The sequence below is a fragment of the Scyliorhinus canicula genome, chromosome 3 (genome assembly GCF_902713615.1).
Source record: "Scyliorhinus canicula chromosome 3, sScyCan1.1, whole genome shotgun sequence".
NCBI lineage: Eukaryota > Metazoa > Chordata > Chondrichthyes > Carcharhiniformes > Scyliorhinidae > Scyliorhinus > Scyliorhinus canicula.
In genome coordinates this window covers 30,100,281-30,112,891 of record NC_052148.1, presented here as the reverse complement: position 1 = coordinate 30,112,891, position 12,611 = coordinate 30,100,281, and the positions used below count along the sequence as shown (strand labels likewise).

Genomic DNA, 12,611 nt, shown 5'->3' with positions numbered 1-12,611 from the left:
ATGAATTATTTAGAAAGTAGTTAATCAAATTTTAATATAATTCTGAACACGCTTTGAAAGCTTTAACAATTGAAAAACTGACAATTCAAATATTACCTGTGCACTTAGGTTAAATAATCAGAAAAGGAAAATAGTTTTTACAGTAAAACTTCTACGATGTATGTTTCAACATTTGCTTATAAAATGCTGAACGGAGGACTTGATCCTTCACCCAGAATTTTAATTGAAAAATGAGATAATCTCTTGAGGTGAAATGCACTATATACACCTTCTTAAATTTACAGGTGGAGGAATCACTGGATGCTGTGAAGAATGCCACCAATGAGCAGGATCTGGCCAGTCGCTTCAAGGAGTTTGGGAAGGAGATGGTAAAGCTTAATTATGTGGCTGCAAGAAGACAGCAGGTATGACAAAAAGCTTGGTTCTCTCCTTGCAAGGTATGACCCGGGTTCAATTCCGACCTTGGGTTTCTGTGTGGAGCTTGCATGTTCTCGCTGCGTCTCTGTGTGTTTCCTCTGGGTGCTCAGGTTTCATCCCACAGTCCAAAGATGTGCAGGTTAGGTGGATTGGCCATGTTAAATTGCCCCTAGTGTCCAAAAGGTTAGCTTGGGTTACTGGGTTATGGGATAGGATGGGGGCTCTTTCAATCTATCGATGCAGACTCAATGGGCAGAATGGCCTTCTGTCCTGTAGGTATTCTATGATTCAATGATTCTATGAATCAAATTGAAGTAGTTGCATTAAGCTTCAAACAGTTGCAGTAAAAATACAAAGGTTTCCTAACCAGTTTTTAAAAAAAATCATTCTTGTGGTGTTGGTTTCGCTGGCTGGGCCAGCATTTGTTGCCCATCTCTAACTGCCCTTGAACTGAGTAGCTTGCTAGGCATTTAAGAGTCAACCACATTGCTATGGGTCTGGAGTCACATGTAGGCCAAACCAGGTAAGGATGGTAGATTCCTTTCCCTAAAGGACATAAGTGAACCAGCTGGCTCTTTACAACAATCGATAATGGTTTCATGGTCATCAGACTTTTAATTCCAGAGATTTTTAAAATTTAAATTTTACCATCTGCCATGGTGTGATTTGAACACGCGTCCAAGAGCATTAGCCTGGGTCTCTGGATTGCTAGTCCAGTGACAGTACCACTGCGGCACTGCCTCCCCAGTTGAAGTCAACTGGTTTTTAAAAAAATACAAAATTCAGTGTTGTTTCAGATCATAAGAAGAATAAACATGGTAAATTCAAATTAGTTACTGGCAAAAATAAGTCCCCCCCCCTCCCCCACTTTCACTTACATACAAAGTTATAAAGCATTTACACCTCCGAAACTGACCATTTCATCAAATATGTCCATTTATTTGACACATGTCCCCTTCCACACTCTTCATAAGACAATAAGACATAGGAACAGAAGTAGGCCCTTACTGATTAAAAATCTGTCTATCCCATCCTTGAAAATACTTAACGGTCCAGTAAAGATTTCCACATATTCATTACCTTCTCAGAGAACAAATTCCTCCTCACCTCTTACTTAAATGGGTGACCACTTACTCTGAGATTATGCCCTCTGGTCCTAAACTCTCTCACAAGGGGAAAGAACCTCTCAACATCTACTTTGTCAAAACCCCAGAGAATTCCATGGCCGGGATTCTCCAATCCCGCAGCCAAGTTCTGACGGCACGTGAAAGGCTGCGTGAACCACTCCGGTGTCAACAGTCCTCAATTATCCGGTATGCTCCCCATCCTAGGGCGCCAAATCGGTGCTGGAGTGGTCCCCGCAGCTCCAGCCAGCCGGCATGAGGTCGCGCATGCGCACTATGGCCGGTGTGATTCCGCGCATGCGCGCCATGGCCGGCGTGAATCCGCGCATTCACGTGGGTCCCCGTCTCCATGCCGGCCCCAGGGCAATATGGCAGAGCCCTACAGTGGCCCGGCACGGAGGAACATAGGCCCCCACGGAACCAGCCGCCCGCTGATCGGTAAGTCCCGATCTTGGGCCAGGCCATCGTGGAGGCCCATCCCGGGTCAGATCACCCCCGCCCCCTCTCCAGGACGGCCCCACAGACACACCGTATGGGACCTGAGTAACCCATGCCGGCGGGACTCTGCCGAACTCGGCGGGCACTCAGCGCGTCGAAGCCCGGAAATCGCCGGTGGGTGCTGCTTTCAACTGACCCCAACCGGTGTTGTGGCGGTCCCGCGGGTGCCCGAAAATTGGCGCCGGAGAATCGGCGAGCTGGTGTCGGGGCGGCATGGTGCGATTTTCGCGCCCCCCCGGGGACCCCCGGCTTGGGGCCGGATAATCCCGGCCCATATTTCTCACTAAGGTCGTCTCTTATTCACCTGAACTCCAATGAGTGCAGGTCCAACTGACTCAACTTCTCCTCAGAAGAAAATACCTCCATACCCAGGGTCAAGCTAGTGAATCTTCTAAGGACTGCTTCCACTGTTAGTATATCTGTCCTTAGATAAGGGGACCAAGCGGTTCAAGGTATTCCAGGTGTGGTCTAACTAGTGCCTTGTCTACTTTTAGCAATACTTCCCTACTTTTTACTCCATTCCCTTTGAAATAACGACCAACATTACATTTGCCTTCCCTTTTATATTCCATCTACCAAGTTTTTGTCCAGCTCCTCACCAAGATATACTTCTATTCCTTTCTCCCTTGTTGTTATCTGGCTTCCTCATGAATGCATTTATTCTGTTCATCTCAGCAACTCCCTGTTGTAGCAAGTTTCACATTCTCTCACTCTCTGGGTGAAGAAATTTTTGAATAATTCCCTTTGCTATTGTATATTTGTGGCACCAAGTTATGGTCTCGCCCATAAATGGAAAAATCTTTTCTATCTATACATATGTCTCACTTACATAATTTCAAGACCTCTATCAAGTCACCCCCAACGTTCTCTTTTAGAAAAGAGAGTCCCAAACTAGTTCAATCTTTCCTGATATACCTCTCAGTCCAACTATGATTCTTGTAACTATTTTTTTGCAGTTTCTCCAGTGTCTTTATATCCTTTTTATCTTTTTTTATTTTTGATGGGATACGGACATTAACGGCGAGGCCAGCATTTAGTGCTGATCTATGATTGCCCTCGAGAACATAAGAACTAGGAGCAGGAGTAGGCCATATGGCCCCTTGAGCCTGCTCCGCCATTCAATGAGATCATAGCTGATCTTTTGTGGACTCAGCTCCACTTTCTGGCCCGAACACCACAACCCTTAATCCCTTTATTCTTCAAAAAACTATCTATCCTTACCTTAAAAACATTTAATGAAGGAGCCTCAACTGCTTCACTGGGCAAGGAAGGTGGTAATGAGCTGCCTTCTTCAGCCACTGAAGTCCATGTGGTGTAGGTGGAGTCGCAGTGCTGTTCGGCAGGGAGTTCCAGGATTTTGAATCTGCAACGGTGAAGGAACGGGAGTTCTCGGATTTTGATTCCGTGACAGCAAAGGAACAGCACTATGGTTCCAAGTCATGGTGGTGTGTGGTTGGTTGGGGAGCTTTCAGATGGTGGTGTTCCCATTTTCCCACTGCCCTTGTCCTTTTTGGTGATCCGGGCCACAGGATTGTCAGGTGCTATCAAAGGAGCTTTGATGATTTACTGCATTGTATGTTGAATAGGGTACGCACTACTGAAATGAAATGAAATGAAAATGAAAATCGCTTATTGTCACAAGTCGGCTTGAAATGAAGTTACTGTGAAAAGCCCCTGGGTGGGGGACTTCACTGGCCCCTGCTGCCACTGTTTTGGTGGTCAAGTGAATGAATGTTTAAGATGGTGGATGGGGTGTGAATCAAACCTGTTGTTTTGTCCTAGATGGTGCAGAGTTTCTTGACTGTTGCAGCTGCACTCATTCACAGGATGACCATTTCTATAATTACTTATTTCTCAGGTAAAATTGCCACTGTTCTTCTTTATACTGTGGTAGATGCAATTATATAAATTATCAAGGAACTTGCAAGGTGGATTATCATTTGCATGACAGATAATGTCCCAGACATCACCATTCCTGGGTGTGTCCTGTTCCATCGGCAGGACAGATACAGCAGAGGTGGCTGTCGAGTGGTATGCAGTCAGCAGGGAGTTCCCCTGGGAGTCTTGAACATTGACTCTGGACCCCATGAAGTCAGATGGCAACAGGTAAAACCTCCTGATGATTACCATGTACCATCCCTCCTCAGCTGATGAATCAGTACTCCTCCATGTTGAAAACCACTTGGAGGAAGCACTGAGGGTGGCAAGGGTGCATCATGTACTCTGGGTGGGGGACTTCAATGGCCGCCATCAAGAGTGGCTCAATAGTACTGCCACAGACAAAACTTGCTGGGTCCTAAAGGACATAGCTGCTAGACTGGGACTCATACTTGACCTCATACTCCCCAACCTGCCTGCCGCAGATCATCTGTCCATGACTGTATCGATAGGATTGACCACCGTACAATCCTTCTGGGAAAGAAGTCCCGCCTTCACATTGAGTTTACCCTTCATCTTGTTATGTGGCAATACCATTAAGCTAAATAGGATAGATTTCGAACCGATCCAGCAGTTCAAGAATAGGCATCCATGAGGTGCTGTGAGCCATCAGCCGCAGCAGATTTGTAGTCAACCACAATCTGTAACCTCATCGCTTGGCATATACCCATTCTGCCATTACTACCAAACCAGTCGATCAACTCTGGTTCAATGAAGAGTGCAGGAGGGCATGCTAGGAGCAACACCATACATTCCTAAAAATTAGGTGAAGCTACAGCACGGGACTATTTACTTGCCAAATGGTGTAAGCAGCAATGAATAGACAACTAAGCAATTCCACAATCAACGGATCAGATCAAAGTTCTGCAGTCCTGCCTCATCCAGCTGTGAATGATGGTAGACATTTAACCAACTCACTGAAGGTAGCGGCTGCACAAATATCCCCATAATCAATTGTTGGGGGAGGCCAGCATATCAGTGCAAAACATAATGGGTTGGATTCTCCGTCCCTCCACGCCAGATTTCTGGTTCAGCACGCCGGCGGGATGCTCCTTTTCGTCGACTGGTCAATGGGGTTCCCCCTTGTGGGGCAGCCCCACGCCGCCGGAAACCCGTGGACTGCCTGCAAAACGGAGCATCCCGACAGCTGAGTATCCAGCCAATGAGTTTTAAAAGCCCTCTATGTTGAGAAATTGTTATTTTTTTCTGTTTCCTAATTGCAGGAGCTGAAAGATCATCACTGTCGGGATGAAATGGCAGCTGCTCGAGGTGCATTGAAGAAGAACGCTACCATGCTTTATACTGCCTCTCAAGCATTCCTCCGGCATCCTGATGTAGCCGCTACCAGAGTGAACCGAGATTATGTCTTCAAACAAGTGCAGGAGGCTATTGCTGGAATTTCAAACGCAGCCCAGTCTACTTCAGTGGCAGATGACAAACATGGACCTGTTGGCATTGGTGAACTAGCTGCAGCTTTGAATGAATTTGATGTAAGTACCGACATTATGCAGGTTCTGTTCAGATTTTACTCCACTCATGCTTCAGCAATTAAAAATTGTAGCAAATTATTATCCTCCTGTCACAGCTGCTTGTGTTCAGCTGGTGAATAAAATTGAATATATTTTTTTGATGAGGGTTTACAATCAACATTGAAAGTCTTGCATCTGAATTTTCTGTCGGGTTGTTGTAGTAGGTATTGAGTTTTCTAACAGTCACCAGGAAAATAGTGAGACAAATATCTTTGTCTCTTTATAGCTCTGGCAAGGATTGCTGTGGGCCGGGATTCTCCGTTGCCCGACGTCGATATCAAAATCGGCGATCATGCGGAGAATCCCTTCTGGCGTCCTAATCAATTTGATGCCGGTTTTCGTGTCTCCGCCTCCTCCAAAATGACGGCATCACGTCGCGCGCCGCACACCATTGCCGCATCATCGGAAGGCCCTCCCTGATGCTCTGCCCCCGATGGGCCGAGTTCCCGACTGCGCGGTGTGGTCTGAGTGGTCAGGGACCTGGCGTGGCGGCAGCAGACTGTGTCTGGCGCCACCACATTTGGCCGGGAGCTGTGCTGTGGCCTGGGGGGGCTTCCGCAAAGGTTGGGAGGACTGGTGGGGGGTGGCCAGGGGGTGTTCTGTGCGGCTGTATTTGGCAGGTTGGGTCTGCGCACTTCCGGCGCCATGTTGTATGTCGCTGCAGGATGTCGCTGTGCACATGCGTGGCCACGGACCCGGCCATTCTCCGGCTATTTTTGGCACGGAAGCCAGGAGTTTTACCCAGCGCCGCTGCTAGCCCCTCACCGGTCCTAGAGTCGGTGAGGGTTTGGCGCCGATTTTAGTGTTGTCAAACCCCACAGTTCCTACGCTGGCGTCGGCACTTAGCCGCAGGAACTGAGAATCCAGCCCATGATCTCTTCCATAGATCTGAAATGTTAACTGTTTCACTCTCCTCAGACACTGCCAGACATATTGAGCAATTCCAGTATTTTCTATTTTTATTGTTGCACTGAAGATTTACTTCATGCATTTGAACTTGTAACCATAGGGGCCAGCAGATTTAACGTGGTACAAAATTGCTTTAAAGCTTCACCTTCTCAATGCTCTTGGTTATTAACCTAGGATAGAAGATTTTTACTGTATTTGAATGTTCATGTTGGCTCATAACTTCCTGGTTTCCCCACGTCACATGCACTAAGGAATTCAAAGAACAAAGAAAAGTATTACACAGGAACAGGCCCTTCAGTCCTCCAAGCCTGCGCCGACCATGCTGCCCGCCTACCCTAAAACATTCTATTCTCATCCTATTCATGTATTTGTCAAGATACCGCTTAAATTCACTATTGTACCTGCTTCCACCACCTCCTCTGGTAGCAAGTTCCAGCCACCCACTAGCCTCTGTGTAAAAAAAAAACCTTCCCTCGCACACCTCTAAACTTTGCTCCTCACACCTTAAACCTATGTCCCCTAGTAATTGACTCTTCCATCCTGCAAAAATGCTTCTGACTATCCACTCTGTCTAGGTCCCTCATAATTTTGTAGACTTCTATCAGGTCACCCCTCAACCTCCATCGTTCCAGTGAGAACAAACCAAATTTATCCAACCTCTCCTCACAGCTAATGCTCTTCGAACTAGGGAACATCCTGGTAAACCTCTTCTGTATGGTCTCAAAGCCTCCACATCCTCCTGGTAGTGTGAAGACTATAATCCAAGTGTGGCCTAAGGTTCTATAACTGGATAAAAGCAAAATACTGCAGATTCAGGAATCTGAAACGAAAGAGAAAATGCTGGAAAATCTCAGCAAGTCTGGCAGCATATGTAGGGAGAGAAAATAGCTAACGTTTCGAGTCCGATGACTTTGTCAAAACTTTGTATAAGGTTCTATATAGCTGCAGCATGACGGCCAATTTTTATTCTCAAGTTCTGTTCTCTGTTCTGCAAAATTGCGGAACATTTTATGTTCCTCATGTTATATTACAGAGATGTAATATATTACTCATTTGTCTTGCTGGGTTGTATTTAACGTGATGATAAACAGTCAAAGTCATCCAGTTGATGACAAATTATTTATTGAGTAGCAAAATAATATACTTGAGTTCTTTTACTTTGATATTTTGGCTAGTATTAGAATTAACTAAGATTGAATTAAACTAACAATTCATATAATACGCTACACTCTGAGCTGATCACTTCTATACTCTAGCTGCACTATACACACACTCCTTGTATCGTCCCTGTTAGTTTTGCCATCTAGTGACCATCTGACTGTACTGACTGCACATTAACTAATCATTTATTAACATATACAGAGATCACTCCATCCCCCTTTTTTGTGTAACATTTTTCTATATATTATAAAGAAAACTGGACATAAGAAATTAAGTATTCTGTCATGCATGTACATCAGTTATGAATCAATCAGTCCAATCTTTATACATTTAATCTCTTAGGTTTCTTTATTTCTTATGTTTTCTTGTGTTTAAGTATCAACAAGTCATCATAAGGTGTTGAATCACTTTTGTTGTCTGACCTTGACTTTTTTTCTATGCTTATGGTTTCAATTTAGTGTGCTATTTGCCTCAATAACTGTTTTGCTTCTTTGTCTTGGAGCAAATATGAATTCATGAAATTTGTTGGTATGACATTTGTTTTGTGTGAACAATGTCCATGTTATGTTTCTACTCTTGCCATTGTTTTGGACTGTGTTGTTACATTGTCCTTCATGTGCAGAGTTGTACCATGTTGTACAAGTTGTTGTTTTGTTGTTGTGCTCAATAACCTGTTCCTTGTGGGTAATCTGAGTCATTCTCGAAGCTAACCTAAAGAAAGAGTGGGAAACTCCTTACATAGTCCCTGTTAGTGTTGCCATCTAATGATCGTCTGACTGTACTGACTGTACATTAACTGATCATGTATTAACATATACAGAGGTCACGACACCTCAGTCCTCCTTTCATTCTATAATCTGAGTTGTGGCTCTGTTGGTAGCACCCGTGCTGCAGAATCAGAGACTTGGCTCCAAAATCTTGGTTTGATACTCCAGTGGAGTATTGAGGAGTGCTGCACTGTTGGAAGGGCTGCTTTTGGGATTTGATGTTAAGCCAAGTTCCTGCCTACCCACTAGGCTGGGTGTAATAAATACCATGGTCTGCCTGCCCACTGGGCTGGGGGCTGGGTGTAATAAATCCCATGGTCCTGCTTCAAAGAAAAGCAAGGGAAATCCCCTTGGCGTCCGGTTAAAGTAGCAAAAAACCTCAAACACGGCTTTGCACGGACCACCCCTCACACATGAGACCCACGAACCCTTGCCAACACCCCCCCCCCCCCCCCCCCCCCCCACAACCCAGTCCATCCGTCCCTCCTGGTCTGATCCCCTCCAGTGTGAACCGAACTGAGATTCCCCCCCCACTGGCTAATTCTCCCTCCCACAACTGGCTTTGGTAAATCCCAAATAACTTGCAGTCTCTTCTCTCGGTTGACCATACCACTTACTGTTCTCTTTTCCTTCTGCCCTGATGTTTGGCGCAGGCAAGTCTATTTTCTGTTAACACAGCTGCTCTTTCTCTTGGTTCCCAAGTGTGAGAACTTCACATTTCGCTCAGCCAGTCCCTTAAGCAAGCCTGACCTGTTGTGAGACAGAATTTGCAATAGTCATGTAACCTCCTTCATTATAACTTAAGTTTAAACACACCGTCCAAAGCATAATCCTATAAACCTCATAGTTGTCACACTATATTTTATTATGATCCCAGACCAGGCTCCAACAGTGGCTAGGATACTGGACCGAAACCCCAGTATTTTAGTTTATTTTAAGACTGTCTTTTCAAGAGTGATTCGGTCCAGAAGTGATTGCATGAAAAAATAGGGCTTTGGTATTTCTAAAACAAAACTTTTATTAGAAATACAGTTTTAACCTTTTAACTTCACACTCGAATAAGAACAACTCACAATTACCCCTGAACACAATTATACAACTTCCCATTAAGCAACAAAAAAAGCATATAGCACTTAATCCATCTTAAAATTAGCAGTCCATAGAGTAATACTTGCAGTACAGAACATACTCTCGCTCTTGTGAGAAGCCCTTCAGATTCTGGCTGGATATCTTCTAATTGTTGCTTCAACTCAGTATTTCTGCCTCTTCCTTGTCTTCAGATATGAATGCTCTGCCTTTAAAATATAATCACTCTTTTCCCTTATCCTACTGGGGAAGAAAATTGCCGTTATCTGTCTTCTAAAAAACACAAAGGTTGCCAGATCTCCTAAACTCTGTCTCTCTCCACAGCTTTCTTCAAAACTCCCTCCTTCCACAACTTCTCAAAATGTCTCTCTGCATGTCTTGACTCCACCCAGCAATGACCTCATCTCCCCACGCTTAAAAAAACCCCAAATTCTCTCTGCAGGCTGCAAAGCACTTTAACTTCCCAGGAATTTCCCCAGGTAACCACTAGGCATTAGCCAAGATTGAAAAGCACATTCCTTTGCCAATGTTATATATTGGCTGCTAAAACCACTAAGACCAGCAGAACAGAACTCTCATTTTTTAAGACCAATTCCTGCTCAGTCCAGTTATTAGTCGAGTAAAGCTTCTCTGAACTTATTCCAAAGTATTTATATCCTTCCTTAAATAACAAGACCAATAGTGCATACAGTACTCCAGATGTGGTCTCACCAATGTTCTGTATAGCAGATGTATAGCCTCCCTACTTTTCTATTCAATTCCCCTTGCAATAAACGATAACATTCTGTTTGCTCTCCTAAATACATGCTGCACCTGCATCATTCATTAGATTTCATAGAATTTACAGTGTAGAAGGAGGTCATTCAGCCCATCAAGTCTGCACCGGCTCTTGGAAAGAGAACCCTACTTACATCCACGTTTGCACCCTATCCCCGTAACCCAGTAACCTCAGGTAACCTTTTTGGACACTAAGGGGCAATTTATCATGGCCAATCCACCTAACCTATGCATCTTTGGACTGTGGGAGGAAACCGGAGCAGCCGGAGGAAACGCACACAGACACGGGGAGAACATGCAGACTCTGGACAGACAGTGGCCCAAGCCGGGAATCGAACCTGGGACTCTGGCGTGTGAAGCCGTAGTGCTAACCACTATGCTACCGTGCTGCCCAATTCCCTCTCCATCTCCGAGCCCTGTAATTTCTCACCATCTTGATCATGCCCTTTTTTCTTAAACTTGTCAAAATAAGCAATTACACATTTTTCAACATTTTACTCCATTTGTCAGATCTTTGACTGCTCACTTAACTTGTGGTTTCGTAGCATTCTTGTGTCCACTTTTCATCTTACTTTCTTACCTATCTTTGTGTTATTAGCAAATTTAGTAACCACACCTTTGGTCCCTTCATCCAGGTTATTTATATAAATTGTAAAAAGTTGAGGACCTAGAACTAATCTCTGTGGGATATCATTCGCTACACCTTGCCAACTAGAAAAAGACCATTTATGCCTGCTCTGTTTCCTGTCAGCGAGCCAATCTTCCACCCAATATGTTACCCCCTACACCATGAGTTTTTATTTTTCACAGTAACCTTTGATATGGTACCGTATCAAATGTCTTCTGGAAATCTAACTACAGTACATCTGTTGGCTCCCCATTATCCACAGTACATGTGACTCCTTCAATGAGGGAGCACGGTAGCATGGTGGTTAGCATAAATGCTTCACAGCTCCAGGGTCCCAGGTTCGATTCCTGGCTGGGTCACTGTCTGTGCGGAGTCTGCACATCCTCCCCATGTGTGCGTGGGTTTCCTCCGGATGCTCCGGTTTCCTCCCACAGTCCAAAGATGTGCGGGTTAGGTGGATTGGCCATGCTAAATTGCCCGTAGTGTCCTAATAGTAAGGTTAAGGGGGGGGAGTTGTTGGGTTACGGGTATTGGGTGGATATGTGGGTCTGAGTGGGGTGTTCATTGCTCGGCGCAACATCGAGGGCCGAAGGGCCTGTTCTGTGCTGTACTGTTCTATGTTCTATGTTCTAATGAGCTCAATTGATTCTTTGCACACTATTTCCCTGTTTCAAAGCCATGTTGATTGAGATTTATTTTCCAGTGGCCCTGCCATAACATCAATAAAATCTGTAATAGCATTAACATTTCCTTATGACCGATGTTAAACTGACTGACCTATAATTTCCTGTTCTCTGTCTCCACCCGATGAAAACATGTTGTTACACTTGTTATTTTACAGTCTCTAAATTATGGGAATTTTGGAAATCTCACTACCCACTTCTTTAATGTTCTTGGATTCAGGCCATCAGGACTTGAGGACCTGTCAGCCCACCGCCCCAACAATTTGCTTCTACCCCAGGGCAATTAACTTATGGCAGTAGAATTACCCAGTTCACTAGCTTTTACATTAAATCATTAAAATAGCTGAAACTTTTGTATTATCACAAAATAAAGTATTGTTGACAATGTTGAACTGTTTACGGTTGCTTTGCCAAGTTGACTTTGTAAACTTTCTACCAGAACGACTCTGTTCCAAGGTGAAAGCTGCTGAGGAACTTTGAAATAAGAAGCATTTCATCTTCCCAATCCTGTCAGATCTTTCATATAGATTTTGTTTTGGGGGTGGGGGAAAGGTGGATGTTGCCTGCTGACCTATTCGATGACATGGAACATTCAGGGATTAAATGGACCTGTTAAGAGGTTGCAAGTAATTGCGCATTCAAAGAGTCTAAAGGCGGCCGCAATATCCGTGCAAGAAACTCATTTGAAAGTGGGTGACCAGCCGAGGCTAAGGAAAGGGTGGCTGGGCCAGGTCTTCCACGAGCTGTGAAAACGAGAGGGGTGGTTGTGCTGATTGGTAAGAGGGTGGCCATCGCAGCGGGGAAGCTTAGGGCTGGTCCAGGTGGTAGATTTGTGATGGTGAGTGGGAGGTTGGAAGGTATGTTGGTGGTGTTGGGCAACATCTATGCCTCAATCTGGGAAGATGTGGAGTTCATGAGCCGGGTTTTGGCAAAGATCCTGGACTTGGACATACATAGGCTGATCCTTGGGTGGGGGGAAGGAGCACTTCAATATGGTGCTGAATCGGTCATGTCCCAGACCCAGGAAGCTGTTGGCAATGGCTAAGGAACTGACTGGGTTTATGACACAAATAGGCAGGGTGGACCTGTGGTGG

At 44.9% G+C, this 12,611-nt stretch overlaps 1 protein-coding gene across 3 annotated transcripts in view; it reads left to right on the top strand.

Annotated features, from left to right (window-relative positions):
• ctnna2 (catenin (cadherin-associated protein), alpha 2) overlaps positions 1–12,611 on the top strand; it is a 1,599,328-nt gene that overhangs the window by 162,405 nt on the left and 1,424,312 nt on the right. For all 3 annotated transcript variants that reach the window (XM_038793235.1, XM_038793233.1, XM_038793234.1), the window contains exons 5-6: positions 285–404; positions 5,201–5,467. In XM_038793235.1, the coding sequence (XP_038649163.1) occupies positions 285–404; positions 5,201–5,467 (387 nt within the window). The remainder of the gene's footprint in view (positions 1–284; positions 405–5,200; positions 5,468–12,611) is intronic.